The 17787-nt window shown below is 41.2% G+C and overlaps 1 protein-coding gene across 3 annotated transcripts; it reads left to right on the top strand.

The window, feature by feature from the left end:
• Positions 1 to 3674: 3674 nt before the first annotated feature.
• lrguk (leucine-rich repeats and guanylate kinase domain containing) lies at positions 3675 to 17373 on the top strand. 3 transcript variants are annotated; one of them, XM_014409593.3, is made up of 21 exons: positions 3675 to 3937; positions 4148 to 4201; positions 4452 to 4553; positions 5624 to 5705; positions 5870 to 5970; positions 6245 to 6326; positions 6446 to 6570; positions 7648 to 7791; positions 8154 to 8234; positions 8398 to 8484; positions 8655 to 8761; positions 9318 to 9437; positions 9882 to 9978; positions 11588 to 11701; positions 11776 to 11977; positions 13410 to 13526; positions 14358 to 14512; positions 14689 to 14777; positions 15145 to 15213; positions 16361 to 16479; positions 16983 to 17373. In XM_014409593.3, exons 1-21 carry the CDS (start codon positions 3932 to 3934, stop codon positions 17204 to 17206), a joined length of 2277 nt encoding a protein of 758 aa, XP_014265079.2. In that variant the 5' UTR covers positions 3675 to 3931; the 3' UTR covers positions 17207 to 17373. The 3 variants fall into 3 exon arrangements, with proteins under 3 accessions (XP_014265079.2, XP_004548316.2, XP_023009078.2); XM_004548259.3 differs by having other exon boundaries at positions 9315 to 9437; XM_023153310.3 differs by lacking the exon at positions 4148 to 4201 and having other exon boundaries at positions 9315 to 9437.
• Positions 17374 to 17787: the final 414 nt, after the last annotated feature.

Raw genomic sequence — 17787 nt, 5'->3', positions numbered from 1 at the left:
TTATATTGGAATCAGAAAAATAAGTACAAACAACATCATCTGAAGGCTTTGTTGTTGTGGGCATCTTGTTGGCACAGGATGATATTTGACAAGGCTAACTGTGTTATTAGCATAGCTCTGAATGAGCCCTGGCTGATGCAAAATCCAAATGCAAGGGAAAGGGTGGACGATACAAGTCTACATTTGTTTTAGTTTGTTTTAGTTTACATTTTGTTTTAGCTGTTTTAGTTAACAACCGGTGGTGTAACCCTGCCAACATAACAATCAAAGAAAGGACTTGTTGCCCGGACACTGAACTGTGTGCTGTTGGACTCAGGCCGTATTATTTACCCAGGGAATTCTCTCACGTCGTCTTGGTGGCTGTCTATGTTCCCCCCTCTGCTAATCCCACAGCTGCATGTGACACTATCCACTCTGCCATAGCTCGGCTACAGACTCAGCACCCGAGTGCCTTTATTGTGATCTCGGGTGACTTCAACCATGTATCACTGGACAATACACTACCAACATTCAAACAATATGTGGACTGTCCCACCAGGGGAGAGAAAACTTTAGACTTACTGTATGCTAACGTCAAGGATGCATACAGCTCCTCCTCCCTCCCCCCACTTGGTAGGTCAGATCATAACCTGATTCACCTCACCCCCCGCTATGTGCCAATTGTGAGGAGGGAACCTGTGACCACCAGGACTGTTAGGAGGTGGTCAGAGGAGGCAATAGCGGAACTACAGGGCTGTTTCGAGGTGACCGACTGGGAAACACTCTGTGAGCCTCACGCCAAGGACATCAATGGGCTTACTGAGTGTATCACAGGCTACATAACTTTCTGCACCGACTCCATTGTTCCAGCTCAGACTGTTCATTGTTACCCAAATAACAAGCCGTGGGTGACTAAGGACATCAAAGCCCTCCTCAACAACAAGAAGAGGGCTTTCAGAGGGGGCAACAAAGAGGAGGTGAGGAAGGTCCAGGTGTTACTAAAGGACAAGATCAGAGAGGCTAAGGACAATTACAGGAGGAAGCTGGAGTGGAAACTCCAGCAGAACAGCATGAGAGAGGTGTGGAGGGGCATGAAGACCATCACTGGATTCAGGCCAACCAACAGCAGGGGAGCTGAGGGAGGTGAGAATAGAGCCGACGAGTTGAATCTGTTTTTCAATAGATTCGACACCACAGTGTCTGCTCCCACCCCCACAACCTCACCTGCAGTCAGCCTGGAATCCAGAGCCACACCACTGTGCCAGCCTCTCTCTTCACATGTTGCCTCCTGTGAGATTCCTGACACCCCTCCCCCACCCATCACCTTCACTCAATACCAGGTTGAGATGCAAATGAGGAGACTTCACTCAGGCAAGTCTGCTGGACCAGACGGAGTGAGTCCCCTTGTCCTCAAGACCTGTGCCCCCCAGCTGTGTGGAGTCTTTCATAAACTGTTTATGCTGAGTCTGAGTCTGCAGAGGGTCCCGGTGATGTGGAAGACATCATGCCTCGTCCCTGTACCAAAGACGCCACGCCCCAGTGGCCCCCAGGATTACAGGCCCGTGGCACTGACCTCCCACATCATGAAGACCCTGGAAAGGCTCATCCTGGACCAGCTGCGACCCATAGTAAGACCACATCTGGATCCCCTTCAGTTCGCTTATCAGCCTCGTCTCGGAACAGAGGACGCCATCATCTACCTGCTCAATCGTGTCTACACCCATCTGGACCAGCCGGCGAGCACTGTGAGGGTCATGTTTTTTGACTTTTCCAGTGCTTTCAACACCATCAGGCCGACCCTCCTGGGTGATAAGTTAGCAGCGATGCAGGTGGATGCTTCTCTGGTGTCCTGGATTGTTGATTACCTGACAGGAAGACCACAATATGTACGTCTCCCACAGTGTGTGTCTGACAAGGTGATTAGCAACACAGGGGCACCACAGGGGACTGTCCTCTCCCCCTTCCTCTTCACCCTCTACACCACAGACTTCAGCCACTGCACAGAGACCTGCCATCTTCAGAAGTTTTCTGATGACTCTGCGGTGGTTGGATGCATCAGCAGGGATGATGAGACAGAGTACCGGGCTGTGGTCGACTCCTTTGTCACGTGGTGTGAGCAGAATCATCTGCAGCTCAACGTGGCAAAGACCAAGGAACTGATCGTGGATTTCAGGAAGACCAGGAAACACTTGACCCCTGTTTCAATCCAGGGGGTCAGTGTTGACATTGTGGAGGACTATAAATACCTTGGAGTACACATTGACAATAAACTGGACTGGGCTAAAAACACCACAGCACTTTACAGGAAGGGCCAGAGTCGTCTCTATTTTTTGAGGCGACTGAGGTCCTTCAACATCTGCCAGAAAATGCTGAGGATTTTCTATGAGTCTGTTGTGGCCAGTGCGATCCTCTATGCTGTTGCATGCTGGGGGAGCAGGCTGAGGGTCGCAGATGCCAACAGACTTAATAAACTGATCCGTAAGGCCAGCAATGTTGTGGGGATGGAGCTGGACTCCCTCAAGGTGGTGTCGGAGAGGCGGATGCTGTCCAAGATAAAGACAATGTTGGATAACACCTCCCACCCACTCCATGACATGTTGGTCAGTCACAGGAGCTCGTTCAGTGAGAGACTGAGATTACCGAAAAGCACCACTGAACGACACAGGAAATCATTCCTGCCTGTGGCCATCTCCCTGTACAACGCATCCACTTAACACACTGTTTGCTGCTACAGCTACACATGTTTCTTTTCCAACTATTTATTTATAAGTGACTTATGTATGTATGTATGTATATATATGTATATATTGTACTATTCTTAGTTAGCGTATTGTCTGTCTTGTCTTAATGTTGGTTTAAAATGGAGCAGTGTAACAAAAAATAATTTCCCCCAGGGATCAATAAAGTATTCTGATTCTGATTCTGATTCTGATTTTAAAGGTTGCATATATGTAAGTAATTAAAGGTGCAAACAGATGAAATGATAATGTAAACTAATAAAATTCAGCACTTTTTTGGGTAAATTTGATCAAATTTGTCCACAAAACGAGCATGAGGAGGCTCTCATAGAAAAACTTGTATTTATTTTGTTATGCCTATTCTGAAGTCTAAGTGCCACGGAAATTGAAAACAAAAACTCTGCTCCTGTAACCTATATTAAATTTAAGAAGGTGTTCACTGATTGCACAGACCAAAATGTTACCTGCTATTATTTATAAAAACCTGTTAAACCAAGGATTTCAAATGAATTTTACATCCGTAAGTGGGCCGAAAATGACCGAAACTTAGCTTTCTGTTTAAGAAAAGAAAAAAAGAAGAAAAAACAATAACATTTCAACAGCGTGTCTTGAGTTTTTCTATATGATTCAAGATTCTTTATTTGTCTTATTTGTGATAAGTAGTAGCAGATGACAGAAATCTATCAGCATGACTCTTTGGGTTTAAACAGTAAAAAAAAGACTTTAACTTTACAAAATAAAAAGCCATTGGAACAAAAAACAGGCCATTTTCTCTGAATTCAGAGTTAATCTACTACATAGTTACTTTAGTGCAGCAAGAATTACCCTGGAGGAGGGGTTTATCGGTAGAAAAAGCCGTAAAACTTATGAAAATGGGTTAGGGTTAGTAACAACGAGCAGACGTTAACGCTCGGTTGAAACTACAGGACCCATAATGCCATTCACTTCAAACTTGTCAGCGTTGCCTAGCAACGCTAGTGGACCTTTCATGTGAAAAGCTAGCTAACTAGAGGTTTTTTAAACTGTAAACGTCTTCCCTTTGACTGCTAACAAGTTATTCTGTCGTCGAGTTTTTTCTTTTAATGAAAAAATGAATGGAAAAACCGGCGAACAGTTTCCTTCCGCGTCGCTAAGCTCCTGCCCCCCCAGGGTCCCTCACTGACGCTGCTTCAGCAGAGACCCCCACCTGCACTGAGCTCGAGGAAAACGGAGGGATGGAGGTAAGGCTAGGAGGCTATGTCAACTAGTAAAAACTTTTTTTTTTTTTAAAAAAGCAACATATAGTGTGAAACTTATTATATTCAATTATTGCAATTTTATGGTTTTCATAACAAAAATGTGGCTCAGCGTGTGTCATTGCGCCGAAGCAGAAACGGTGAGTTCATTTCGCAGGTTGAATAAATCCTCGTGTTTCTGTCACTGTGCAACAGGTAAAGCAGATGTCCTTGTACAAGAGGTCTGGGAAAATAAAACAGCACAGCAAGGTCAAATAGTTGAATGCTTGGGATTTGTGGTAGCTGCATCAACAACGGAGCTAAGCAGAGTCTATTTGTGTGTGTGTGCTGCATGAATATGTGCGCTTTTGCTTTTAGGCTCTCAGGACTTGGTTCTGTTTTCAGTGGCCTCTTGTGAAATGCATGATGTTATCTTTACTTTTATGGCACTTTGTAATTCTGTACCTGCTGGGTTCACTATTTTAATTAAACCTTACTTACTTGTTTATCTTATTTACAGAAGGATGGTGTTTTAACAGCTGAGATTATTTCAAATAGTATATTTCAACTCGGACGCTTTGGCACTGGGCTCCAGCACTCATTCTACATCCTTTCTCTGCCTGTGAGATACACATATTAATTCATTCATCCATGTTACTGGCTGTTTAATGAAGACCGAGGCTTTAGTAATGATTTGACATTGAGTCATGATCTTTTGCTGACAGTTAATAAATAAGAGCACACTTGATCATGACAATATAGCACAATATAGTTAAACTTAAGGGATATGAATCTGTCCAGCTAAGAATTATAAACCATTGTGAATCAGTTTCATCTCTGTTGGTGCAAATGAATGGGACAACAAGTGCACTGGAGAGGCCACAACTAGACTGTTACATGCCCAGTGTGAACCTGCTCTCATCTGTGAGGAGAACAAGGCGCCAGTGGCGGACCTGCCAGTGTTGTCTGGCGAAGTCCAGTTAAGCTGCATGGCGGTGTACTGAAAGCATGGGTCCCACTAAAGGATGCTGGAACCTCATGTGATGCTCATTGAGTCTGTTTCTGACAGTTTGGTCAGAAACATGCACATGAGTAGCCCGCTGGGAGTCATTTTGTAGGGATCTGGCAGTGCACCTTCTTTTCTTTCTTGCACAAAGAAGCAAAAACTGGTGCTCTCTCTGTGTTTATGCCCTCCTTTTGCCCTGTCCAGCTCTCCTTGGGTAGTGGCCAGTCTCCGGATTTCTCTTCTACACTTTTAAGTGCTGGGAGACACAGCAAATCTTTTCCTCCATCCTGGAGGAGCTTTGAAATATGAATGCACTGCAGATGTCTTATCCTAACACTCATGACAAGGACACTGGCAAATAGCAAAACTAGAGACAAATCATTCAGGAAGAATAAAGATGGAGCAATGGTCTGTGGCCACCATCTGCAAAATCATTCCCTTTTTGGGGATTGCCTTGTTGTTGCCTCTCCAGTGCACCTGTGGTCAATTTCATTTGCACCAAAGCAGCTGAAATAGTTTTACAATGGTCTGTGTTTCCTAACTGTAAATACTGAACTTTAACTGACTTTGTGATACTTTGCATACTTTAATGATCAAGCATCCCCTTAATTTTCCCTTAAATTAAGCAGCATAGTTTAATTTCAAGCCAAAATTAGGTTAAATTAATTTTGTATTCTTTGCTCTAGAGTCACAGTCTGAGTGACATATCTGTGCTGTGCAGTTATGTCCATCTTCAAAAGCTGGAACTGCCACACAACAAAATTCAAGGTGACTTTTTTTCTTATGCCAATATTATCTTCCTGTTATACAGTGACATCATTCATAAAATGCCATACCATGATGTGATTAAAGCACATTTATTTGCATGTAAATATTTGCTGTCTTTGTTGTTGTTTTTTTAATCAATTTTCATAACTTTCCCCAACTCCTAGATTTATCCTGCGTGAGCCACATGCCCTACCTTGTCGTGCTGGACGCTTCCTATAATGAAATCTCAAACTTCTTTGAATTCCAGCCACCCAAGAACCTAAAGGTAACACGGGTGGTCCTTGAGATGACAGGATAAGACAACATTTGAGTGGTGGCTTGGGCTTCACTCTCAAGCACTATTCCCTCAAGATAGGGCTGGATTTCCATAGCCCATCTGTAGTCGGTTAGAATATGCTTACAAGGCATTTACTGCCCTTGAATGACAGTGAACTTTAGTAAATTATTTTCCATACTCTGTGAATTTAGTGGAAGGATTTCTTCACTAAGATGTCCTGAAACTTTTTTGACTTTTATTAACAGTGTGCTGCTATTTTCAGGAGGTGAACTTCTCCCACAACCGTATGACTAAAATGAGGGATTTGTCAGCCTATGCATCGCTAACTAAACTGGTTCTAGACTGTATCCTCACTGCAAAACATTCTCTCTCAGACACATGCTTTGTGATGTATTAAAAAAAAAAGATTTGTGAACTGCATATTTTTCCTGTTGTGTATTATTCTTAACATGCCTCTACTCAGACAACAGCTTTAGTGAGATCAGTGGTCTTGAGCAATGTTGCAGGCTCACCCATCTCAGCCTTGCACATAACAAGATCTCGAGGATCAGTGGCCTGGGTGGTTTGCCTCTCACACACATCTGCCTTGTAGGTTCTTCTCTATATATAAAAGGTGGAACTTCAAATGTAGATATTTTATAAATATGCATTTTAAACTGAACTCTTGTGTTTTCCTTTGCTCTTTTGGCAGTACTTCTGTTTACATGTATGAGATTACCTGCTGTCGTGCACACATTGTTGCTGCTTGTGTATATTTTACACATGTATGCTCCATTTCACCTGTTTCTTTTTTCCTTTTTTCTCCCTCCCTATGTGTTCTCTTTATGTCTCTGTTTTTGGCCTCGCTTTTATATTCAGTAAAACCTTGGCCTCTTGTTCGAGAATCACCATATGGTCCAACAGCAGGCCCTTTCGCTCTCTCTCACTCTCTGCCTCTTTTTCTGCTTGCATGTGTGCACACGTGTCCTTTATCAGTGTTTCCTCATTGTCAGCAGCCCATCGGCCTGGCTGTGCCTGCCCCTCTCTGTAGATTTGCTTTGGGACCAGCTGCTGGTGTTTAGAGTGAGGCTGGACCAGTTTCAGCAGACACACACACTCACACACTCAAGCAGACCCTGCCCATCCAGCATCCATCTCATCCCTTTACTGACCCCTCTTCCTCACATGCTGCCTCCCAAAACAGCATGGCATTGTCAGCCAGCCTGTTACGCAGCCCATCACAGCAGTGACCCAGAGCTTCAAGGGAGCAGCACAGTCACCCACCCCTGCTGACAGCAGCCCTCTGCCAGGCAACATGCTTGGCAAGAGTAGGCAGAGGTGTGGCCAGACGGCTAGATAACAACTTTTGTCAGTGGAATGGAGTGAGAATCAGACTGGGGACCCAGACAAGGGAGGTGTGCCCAGGTCTTGTTCTTCAGTTAGCTGGTGTGCTGGGCTATCGCCAGGCCAGCTGTTTGGCTGTCAGTCCTCACCTGTCAGAAGAGGCAGGCCTGCCACTCAACTCTGCACTGATGGGAAAGAAAGTTCAGGCACCCTTCAGAACAACCATGACCTGTCCTTAATATTTATTGGAGACAGTCACTGAGTTTATCTTAACACTTGGACAGAGGCATATGAATGAACTTCATGCTATCATGTTTTTTTTCTTTTCCTTTCTATGAGCAGAGGGGGAACCATCTGGAGAAAATTGAAGGGTTAGAGCACCTGAAGAGCCTGCAGGTTCTCGATTTATCTCAGAATCGTATCACCAGTCTTTCAGGCCTCGAGAACCTCCATCTGCTAGGCTCCCTCAACCTGGAGAAAAACCTGGTATTGATCTGAGAGAGTCTTCAGAATTAAACGTGTGATGTGCATATATCAGCATTAGTACCACATGCTCATAGGCAGTTACTAATTCTTGAGCTTCATATTGAAAATCAAATAGACTTTTTAGATTAAATTCTAAGATGAAGTATCACAGACTCATTGTCTGATAAGATGTGTGATTGGTAGGCTGTTTAATGCTGTTTCCAGAATACATTTCAGTACTTTAAGCCATCATTACAGATTTTAATAAGATACAACAAAATTGGAAAATACCTTAATCATAGATAAGGTCAATAATTTAACTTCATGGCATTTCAAAAGGAAACTAATACACTGTATGAACTGTCTGAGTAAACTTTTCACAGGTCAGTGAAATTCAGGAGTGCAAGCATATTCACGACCTTTTACTGTTGAGGGACCTCAGTTTGGTGGAAAACCCTGTGCAGGTAACCATGCCCTTTACTTACAACAGGAGTTTGACTATGAGATAATCTATTAAATGTGTTTAAATGTGCTGTCAATGACAGAGGTCTTCTTTCCTGTTTTTCTAAAGTTGTTTTGCCAGGCAACTTTGCTGACTGTATGTGCTTGTGTGAATGTAATTGGTAGGAGCAACCTGATTACAAGCTGGCAGTCATCTTCCTCCTTCAGCATCTGACTGTTCTGGACCAAGAGGCAGTCACTGTTGAAGAAAAGGTGTGAACAGACAAAACAGATAATACTGTTTGGTTCACTAAACTGTAAATACATGTTTAATCTATCAGAAGCTTTTTTTTGTCGCAATGAATAATACAAACCTAATGTATTCACCTAAAGTTTTAAAGTCTGTGTGAACTGCTTCTGTGATTGTTAATTCTAATTCCCAGGTGTCGTCAGTAAACATGTATGACCCTCCTATGGATGTGGTGGCAGCCAGGGATCACATAACCCACCTAGTGTATCAGCTGATGCAGCCCCAGGTCCTTTATGAAAGGTTCACATTGACATTTATTTAATATCCTCAGCACTACATGGCCACCAGTTCGTGTAACATTAATAAGTTTATTAATTAACAATTATTACTGGCATACAAGGAAGAGCCTGTAGCATTTAGGAAGTGCACTACAAGCAAAGGTTTCAGAACAATCCAGAGATTATGATTAACCACAATCAATACATATCTTGTAAAATAAAATATCAAGAAAGTTGTTTGCTTGAGCAGCAATTTATCCTGTTTATCTACACTCTAAAAGAAAAAAAAATTCAAGTATCAGCACTTTAAAAAAACCCCGATCATCAGCAAATAAAAGCTGCAGCTACAGTAAATTTGCCATTCTCCTCTGTGCTTACCAGAAGGAGCACATCCATACTGTCCACGAGGCTCGCGTTTATATTGACTGTAGGAGTGACTCTTGCTTTGTGGCTTTTTATACTTAAGCAGTGCTCATTTTTGGAAGGGGAAGATAACTGGTTTTGAAGCTAAGAGCGGGCGTGTAAAATTAAAGTAAAACTTCTGAATGCTTCGTGTGTGTATGTCTGTCTCCAAGCAGTACACTTCCCAGTGCAGACTCTCCCTACCCCATGCTGGTGCTCACAGGTCCTCGAGGCTGTGGGAAGAGAGAGCTGACTCACAGACTGTGTCAAGAGTTCAACGAATACTTTGCTTATGGGTCAGTCTTAAAACTTCTGCACACATAGTAATAATTCATATGCTGAGCTCTCAGAGCTAGTGCCCATTAGTAGCGCTTGTTTTGTAATACATTTGAAATTGCAAAAATACTATGAATTAAACATCTGACGACACAGTGGGTCCTTTAACTTTATATGATCTACCAAAATATTTTATTCTTATATTATTGAGAGTCAACTGTCAAATACAGACTGCTATTGGTAGCTTTGGCTGAACTTCAGAACATTTTTTACACTGATATATTGAAGTGACTGAAGTTTCAACATACAGCACACATGCAGAAGACATATTTCTGGCTCTCACTTTTAGTCACTTTGACAGTCTGAGACAGACTGAAAAGCCAGAGGTTTTGTCGCAGCTCATTTTCCTCTTACTAGCTGACTTAACTATGCAACTGTTTCTCTAATTGTATCTGTCACTGCAGAATCTCTCACACCACAAGGGGGCCGTACTTCGGAGAAGAGAATGGACTTGATTACCATTTTGTCAGTGAGGAGGCGTTTCAGAGTATGATTCACACCGTGAGTTAGCTTGAAGTTATTTTGAGCTATTTCGAGTGTACTCGGAATAGTTTTATGTGGTTAGTGTTTTAAATCATACCCACAGCATAATTAAATCTTCTTGGACTTACTTTAGTGCTGAAGTCACATTCAAATTGACTTCTTTCATTGGCTTTAATGAGTTGAGTAAGTTGTGTTAATTAGTTTGATTTGGCTGAATGATTTTAGTTTAACTGGCTGACATTTTTGTGTAAAATAATTTAGTGGAAATGTTGGTTGAATGGACCATTTTTGAAAACATATAATAGACATGTTAATTAAATTTTATTTCAGAATGTGCTATTACAGCATCTCCTATAACTCAATTTAGGCTCACAAAAAATGTGAAAGCTAATCAAAGGAAAGCCATCAATGAGTAGACACTGGTCAAAACTTTAAAACACCCTCAGGAGGGATCCACAAATGGCTCTCATTAAATACACAAGTTATAGTTCTTTTAGCCAGAGAAAAGTGGAGTCCTTTGGGTTTTGGGGCACATTTCTTTTCCATCTGTCTGTCTTGTCAAGCTGCCTGTTATGCAAGAGAGGTGGGGGATTATTTATAGAGGTCTGGGTCAGGTAGTGATTTACACAGGAAGCGCTTTGATGCTGATATTGATGCCTTTTGTCTTTTTGAACAGAGGTTAACTTGTCAGTCTGTTCCTCCCTCTATTTGATTTGTCCATTCTTCTCCTCCCACCAGTCTTCTTTTGCCAGGCTGTGGTTTATTGAAGTCTGGCCCTCCTTTTCTTGCTTGTTTTTGTCTTCTTTTACTTCTTTTACTCTTACTTCTCTTGTGTTAGTTCTCTCTTCAGTCCTCAAATGTGCTTTCTTGCAGCTTTACTGTCATACCTTCTTACAAAACTGACCCAAGTAATCATTTTTAATTACTGCAGTGAGATGCTTTATTTAGGAAAGGGGACACGTGAGACTTGATTTGGAAGAAGTGCTGTACATCTTATATAAGTTTTTAGTAAAAGTCATTTGAAATGTAGTGAATAACAGTTAATGAGTTTTCTCTTCAGTGTTGTTGCTTAATGTAGGTATAATATATGTATTTCCTACTCTATGCAGCGCTGAAAGGTAAAGAGGACACTAACTTTTGAGTCCATTCTGTTTACTGCTAATGGCTGCACATGTGGTTGTTTATTTGACAGTTTGCTGCTTTTATTGCAGATTTTAAAAAGTCAGTGAATGTGACTTTAAATGTCATGCATTTAATTAGTCAACATAAGCATCATAAAATGAGTTAAAACATAGAAATAAGTAACCTCATATATAATTTATATTAGAGCCGGAACAATTTGTTTATCAGTTTTTCCAACCACTTAACAGTAACAATAAGGTCAGGTCATGTGTGAAAAGTAACAAAAAGATTTATTTATTTTTCCCTGCCAGGTCAGGGCAGGTTCAGTTCACAGGTGGAATAATGGCTACAGGTTGTTAACCCTGACAGAACATGCTGGGATTGTGCATGTATGTCAAATATGTCCCATTTTAGGAGCTCATAACTGTTGCAATAACGTGATGAATAGCGAGGCAATAAAATGTTCTCTCATTCTCTTCTCTTGCACTGGGAAATGTTATTTCAGGGTAAGTTTATCCAGACCATCCAGTATGGGGGGCATAGTTACGGACTTACCAGAGATGCTGTAGAGGATGTGGCTAGAGAAGGATTGGCCTGTTGCGTGCATATGGAGCTGGAGGTATGTGAAAGGAAAGCTCATGTATAAGAGTGTTAAAAGTAGGATATCTGCAGGCATTTTGTCTCTTCTTTCAGGGTGTTTTCAGTCTGAAAAAGACCTACTTTGAGCCTCGATACATCCTGCTCATCCCCACCCAGGCTGAAAAGTACATAGGCCACCTTAAAGCCCGTGGACTCTACACCCAGGCACAAATGGATGCAGCAGTGTCACGTATAGAGCTCTACGCCAACACCAACAGGCAACGTCCAGGATTCTTCGATAATGTTATTCCCTGTGGTACTATGTTGCTTTTATTGCTTTTTAATATTATCCAGTGGTTAATCAGATGTATTATAATAATTAGCTGTTGCAGTACAAAGTGTTCCAAATATTCACAATTAATTTTCAATGGGTATCAATTTGAAGCTATGATTCCAGTTAACTGATTCCCAGTGGAAATATTTAGATGTTTCTACATTTTCAGGCCGTTTCAATACAGAAAATTTGAAGTTGAGTTTAGTTTGTTATGATCCCCATTAGTTACAGCAAAGCAGCAATCATTCTTCTCTGATACCACAAAAGACTTTACACTGTGACAATGCACCACCAATAGCCTTTGGTGTGATTGCTCTGTTCATCATTATAGTGTCTCACAAAGATTGAAAATGCCCTGGCTTAGTGCAGTCCAGCTATCATTGATATTGTCACGGTCTGCAGAGACAGGCCGTGCGGTGGTGTGTGTGATGGACCCAGGTACATACACAAGTGAGTAGACGGGAGTGGACTTAACAGAAAGCAAGCCTTTATTATGGCTGAAGACAAAGTGCACAAACAAAGCAGGGATGGCGTGACTAGATTATAACTAAACTGGGAAAACTAATACTGCGACAAACTAAGAAAACTCAGACTATGATGATCACTGCAAGGACTGACCGTGAAAACATGGAGGTGAGAACACAGACGACGCGACACAGACTGTACGAAACACAGAGACTAAATACACATGAGGGGAGATCAGGGGAAGTGGATGCACACGGGGAACACAGGTGACACTGATAATCACAACAAGACACGGCAGGAGTGAACGTAACACTGATGGGAGATGGGCAAAGTAAAGCAGGAAGTACACAGAGGTTCAAACAGGAGGAGAGAGAGCACGGGGAGAACGCAGACATAACGGGCTGGGGAAAACATAGAATAAAGCACAAAGAGAGACGAGGGCTCATAAATACACAGAGGGGCACACAGGGGGTAAGAGTCACGAAGGGAAAACACATAAGGAACAACGTAACAGATCAACCCAGGAAGCATGGCCTAAATAAAGAACAAAATACAAAAATACATGAAAACTAAGAATACTGGGCCCACATGGCCCAGGACCATGACAGATATAGCATTAGATGGATTAGCACACTCCACTAAAATCCATAAACTACACTTTCAATCCAATTACCACATGTATTAAAGGCACGTAGCCGCAGAATAGCTGTGTTTATCATTCCCTCATGAAAGCATTCAGACATGTTAGGGGTGTTCTTAATGAGATGAACATACAGAGAGTGCGGGCACTCATCACTTTTATTCACTGCCAGCCTGCGCCTCATTACACTAAGGTCGTCATCCGCTTATCTTTTGATCTATTACTGTTTGATGGGGAGATACGTTGGCTCTGTTGAGCACCAGATTTCTTTGTGTGTGTGTATCTGTGTGCCTGTGTGTGTGTGAGTAGATGACTGGGAAGATGCCTACAAGACACTGAGGCAGGCAGTGAAGGAGTACCTGTTGCTAGAGGAGCAGGAGGAGGGAGAGAACAACAACAGAGCATCCCCTGACAACACCTCCACAGGTGTCTATGTGTTTGTTTATTAACATCATCATTAGCAGGTCCAAAGTGTCACAACACCAGTTTTGTAAAGCAAGACACGGGTAAAGTTCAGTTAATTAATTTGTGTCTTGGTTTTGTTTTGTTTGCTTGTTTTTTTTTATTATTTAAAGGAGCACTCAACCAATTTGACATGTGTTAATTAAGTTCATTTTCATTGGACAGGAAGTATTACTGAAAAACTGCAAGATAATAATATCATTGGTTGAGAAGAAGTTTTTTAAAGTCTGAAAATAATAATCCTGAAGCAATTAACCAGAAATTAACCTGTGTTAGAAATCAGAGGAATAAGGAATTTAAAAGATGTGAGGGGTCTCACACAGCGCTATTAATTTCAATTGTTATTGTCATACTTTCCCTCAGGTTTATAAAGTATAATTGCTAAATCATGGAGTGTCCCCTAAAATACAAATGGGGTTATAAATTACAACACGGACAGGAAATGAGTATATCAGAGAGACAGCTCAGGTTGAGTAGTTTGGAGACAAATTTAGAGAGGCAGGGCTCAGATGGTATAGACATGTGCAGAGGATGGATAGTGGATATGCTGGACAAAGGATGTTAAATATGGACCTGCCAGGCGGGAGGAATAGAATCCCAAGTTGATTCATAAATGTAGTGAATGTAGGGGGTTAGTGTTACAGAGGAAAAAGGAAATGGAGACAGACGAAGCAACAGGAAGACAAAGTAGAGTATTATAAATTATATTTGATGATTTCAAAAATAAATAATGTCTAGAAGCTCTGTTCCATGCTGTTTAAAACTTCAGATATAGACAGTATCTGTTTCTTGTAGGTCATAATCCAGAAGAGAAGCCACTGTCGCCTGTGTCAATGTCAAGATTGACACTCACATCACACTCAGCCAGAGCTTTGGACCCCTCTGATATCTCCTACAGATCATATTTTACCAAGATCCAAAAAGAGCTCCACCCTCAGAAGAGCTCCACTGTGAGTTACAGGATGTCTAATGATAAATGTATTGATAATGAAGCCTACAAGTAAATTATTCTAATTTGTGAATATTATGTTTGTTTCTTACATGTTTTTTTCTCCCCTCCTGCTCTGCTTTTTAATCGCTCCACCCACCAACTTTTCTGTGCCCTCTTTGCATCTCCGTTCTCCAGGAGCTAGCTTCCATTAGGAGGCGTGAGCAGCTGGTGAGGGAGGCTATAGTGGGGAAGAGTCCAGGGGTTTACAGCCAGCTCTTCAAAAGGTAGAAACAAGCAGCATGCACTCCACTCCACTCCATTACTTAATATCAAGTGGGCACTTTGAGCTGGGCCAAATTGGTTTAATTGGACCACTTGTCCCAATGTGCTTTGATGGTTTGTTTTGAGTCATTGTTTGACATTGAGGGTGAAGTGGCAGGTGCCCAAATAATTTGAATCTAACCGTTTGTTAATGTGATGGGTTCTTGTTAGAGGTGCACTCCACTCACTTGTCCTAAAGTACACCTGTTGCCAGATATGAATGATTGGCTGCATATTTTATTCATGCGGACTATTTTGCAAGGTAATGTGTGTGAACTTATGGTGGCGAAGAAAAACACTGAATCATTACTTACTTTTTGTTTTCCTCAGTTCTGCTCAACCAGTGGCGTCATCTGTGCATAATGATGATTCTGGTAATCTTTTTCATGAGGACAGTGGGTAAGGCCAGATGTTACTGTATGAAAATAACAGATACAGTGATCAAAGTTAGATATGATTTCACTCGGCGCATGATCAGTAAATTCATAAAAATGGCTTATTGATTTATTTTAACGTGAGAGAAGCCAGAGGAAGTCTTACAGTTTTATTAAAAACAACCGTGAGCTAAAGATTAAGGAGCAGGAAATGGCCTTAGCAGCGGTACTCTTGACTCCCAGAGCCAGTTTTTACGACATTACTTGTTTTTTTTATCCAGCTCAGTTTACAGGTTTAAGCCATGCTGGTAAAAATCTGAACACACATCCCACACACGCATAGACACACACACACACAAATACACCCACTCATAAATTCAGATTTTATTGCCTCTGCTGCTATTTAACTCCCCTGTGTGTACACTTACACTCAATAAACCTGTGTACTGCGCAAATAAGTAGTTAATCAGGTACCCCATAATATGTGTGATGTGCACGCAAATGGGAGCCATCAATTTAGTTCGTCCAAAAAAAAAAAAAAAAAGTCATTTAAGATACATGCATAGAAACCTGTGCTGTCAAAATTAATTTGTTCCCTCTGGGCCCTTGTCTTCAGAAGGCAGGTTTCATCAAACTTGTTGAAAATCTGCAAGTTCTGTCATCGCGGTGTGAGTAATACATGCCTCCAGTGTGTACAGTAGGCATTACTCACTCGCTCAGTAATTCTATGCAGGATTCCAGACATCTGTCTCCTTGCTGGCACTGCTCTTAATAGGGATGTGTCTTTACCTGTGTGTGCTTATTTCCCATGTTGTTATTGTGTAGTAACTGTGTAGTCTTGCGTATGCATTTGTATACATACACATTGTATAGCTTCTAGGTAAATGGAAAATCTGTACCCGAGTACTTATTATTGCATTATTGATATTACTGTTGAATACTGTCAGTCTCTGCAGCAGTGGTTTGCATCACATTCTGCCTGACTTTCATTTTGAAGCTCTTCTACCCATTTCATTTGTCATTTCACTTTTTGTTTTATTACCCGTGTAACAACCATATGTTTGTGTTGTTGCCTCCATTACACCTGCCACTATGTGAACTTCCTTTCCACTGCTTGTCTGTCTCTGTGTTTTTGTCTTCCCTTCTTGTCCCTTTTTGCATTTGACAAACAGCTCGGATGATTCTCGTGCCAGCTCAGCTTTGTCAGTGCCCAGTTCAGCCGGCGCCTTCTCTGACTTAGCAGAGCCGCTACATGTCTCAGTCATGGGACATGCTTCGGAAACACTTAAAGGTTACTAAGTAATTTTTTTATCTGATGTGTTTAAATGTCTGTATCTATTTATGTTCTATATAGAAAGAAATTATTTTTTATATTTATAGAAGCCAAGGAAGGGGTGGTTTAATATGAAAATTATTCTGAAGGAACATTTTAAATAAAATATAATCTTTTAGTATTTTGCTGTATTAATCTCTATAATGAATGGTTTTGGGTAAAATCGTTCATTATAGAGATTAAAAGGTTCCTTATGTGCTTTTTGTTATAAATGTGCTTTTTCATTAGATGTTCGTATTAAATGTAGCTAACGTTTTGAATAAAGAGTTTTGGAAGCTAGGTGAGGGGCAGCCAATCAAAAGAAAGTAAAGCTTAAAGAGACAAAAATAGAGCTGGAAATAATTGTGACAGGTTATAACAGGTTTGTTTACTGTCTGTGGGAAAAACAGAAAATCTAATGATAAAATAATAAAGTTGGCTTGCTGAACTTCTAAAGATTGTTGATTGATTATTGATTTCAGACCACGTTCCATCCAGCCAAACACCTAATGACCCTCATCCAGGAGCAGATCAACTAGCTGCAGCTGTGTCCCCATGCTCTGATCGACGCCCAGGGTCCAACGTTAAGCCCATCCTGCCCCCAATCCCCACTGGGCGCAGGACCCCTGCAGCACCCAGCCTATCTCCTTCACCCAGCCCCAAACCAGGAGTGGAAGAGGAAGGAAATGCAAACATGGAGGGATAGCTTTAAAGGGATTTTGATTTCTGGCACCTAAATGAAGTAATACATTTTTGTAAGAGTAAGATTTTGTAAGCATTAGATTAAAAAATGAGAGGAAAAGGTTGAAGAATATGTGAAAGTACATAACTTAAAATACAAGCTTGTATTCTGACACTGTAAAAACCACAAAACCACGTTTGTTGCTTTTTTTCAGTACACAGACGGGATATGTCGAAGCCAAACACTTTGAGTTAGATTAGCCTGTCACTCGTGCTGCTGCCTCTTTAGATATTTAGATGTACTTCATTGATTTATACTCAATATGTTGTTTATCATGAGTGATGACACAGATTACTATAAACATGGTGACATTATTATTACTACTGTTGATGACACATTATTCTTCAGACTCACTGATTGGAAAGCGTGTTTTTCATGCATGATAAATATGATGTCTGGATAAGAAGCAGTTCTTTTTGTCTTCTCGTGTGAACATTTATATATCCACAGCAGAGATATTTGCTCATCTTTGAAAGTTTATATATACAAACTATGCTATAAATGCCATTTCTTGATATGATATTAATATTTTTGACAGTGTAATA

Source organism: Maylandia zebra, linkage group LG17 (genome assembly GCF_041146795.1).
Source record: "Maylandia zebra isolate NMK-2024a linkage group LG17, Mzebra_GT3a, whole genome shotgun sequence".
Taxonomy (NCBI): domain Eukaryota; kingdom Metazoa; phylum Chordata; class Actinopteri; order Cichliformes; family Cichlidae; genus Maylandia; species Maylandia zebra.
Note: the sequence above shows the minus strand (reverse complement) of the source record. Positions and strands in the feature narration are given on the sequence as shown.

Excerpts from the sequence above, each read along its gene's own strand:
- lrguk (XM_004548259.3), top strand. Across the intron at positions 6,571-7,647 it reads CTCTCACACACATCTGCCTT|AGGGGGAACCATCTGGAGAA; the intron begins GTAGGTTCTTCT and ends TTCTATGAGCAG. Across the intron at positions 7,792-8,153 it reads TCAACCTGGAGAAAAACCTG|GTCAGTGAAATTCAGGAGTG; the intron begins GTATTGATCTGA and ends AACTTTTCACAG.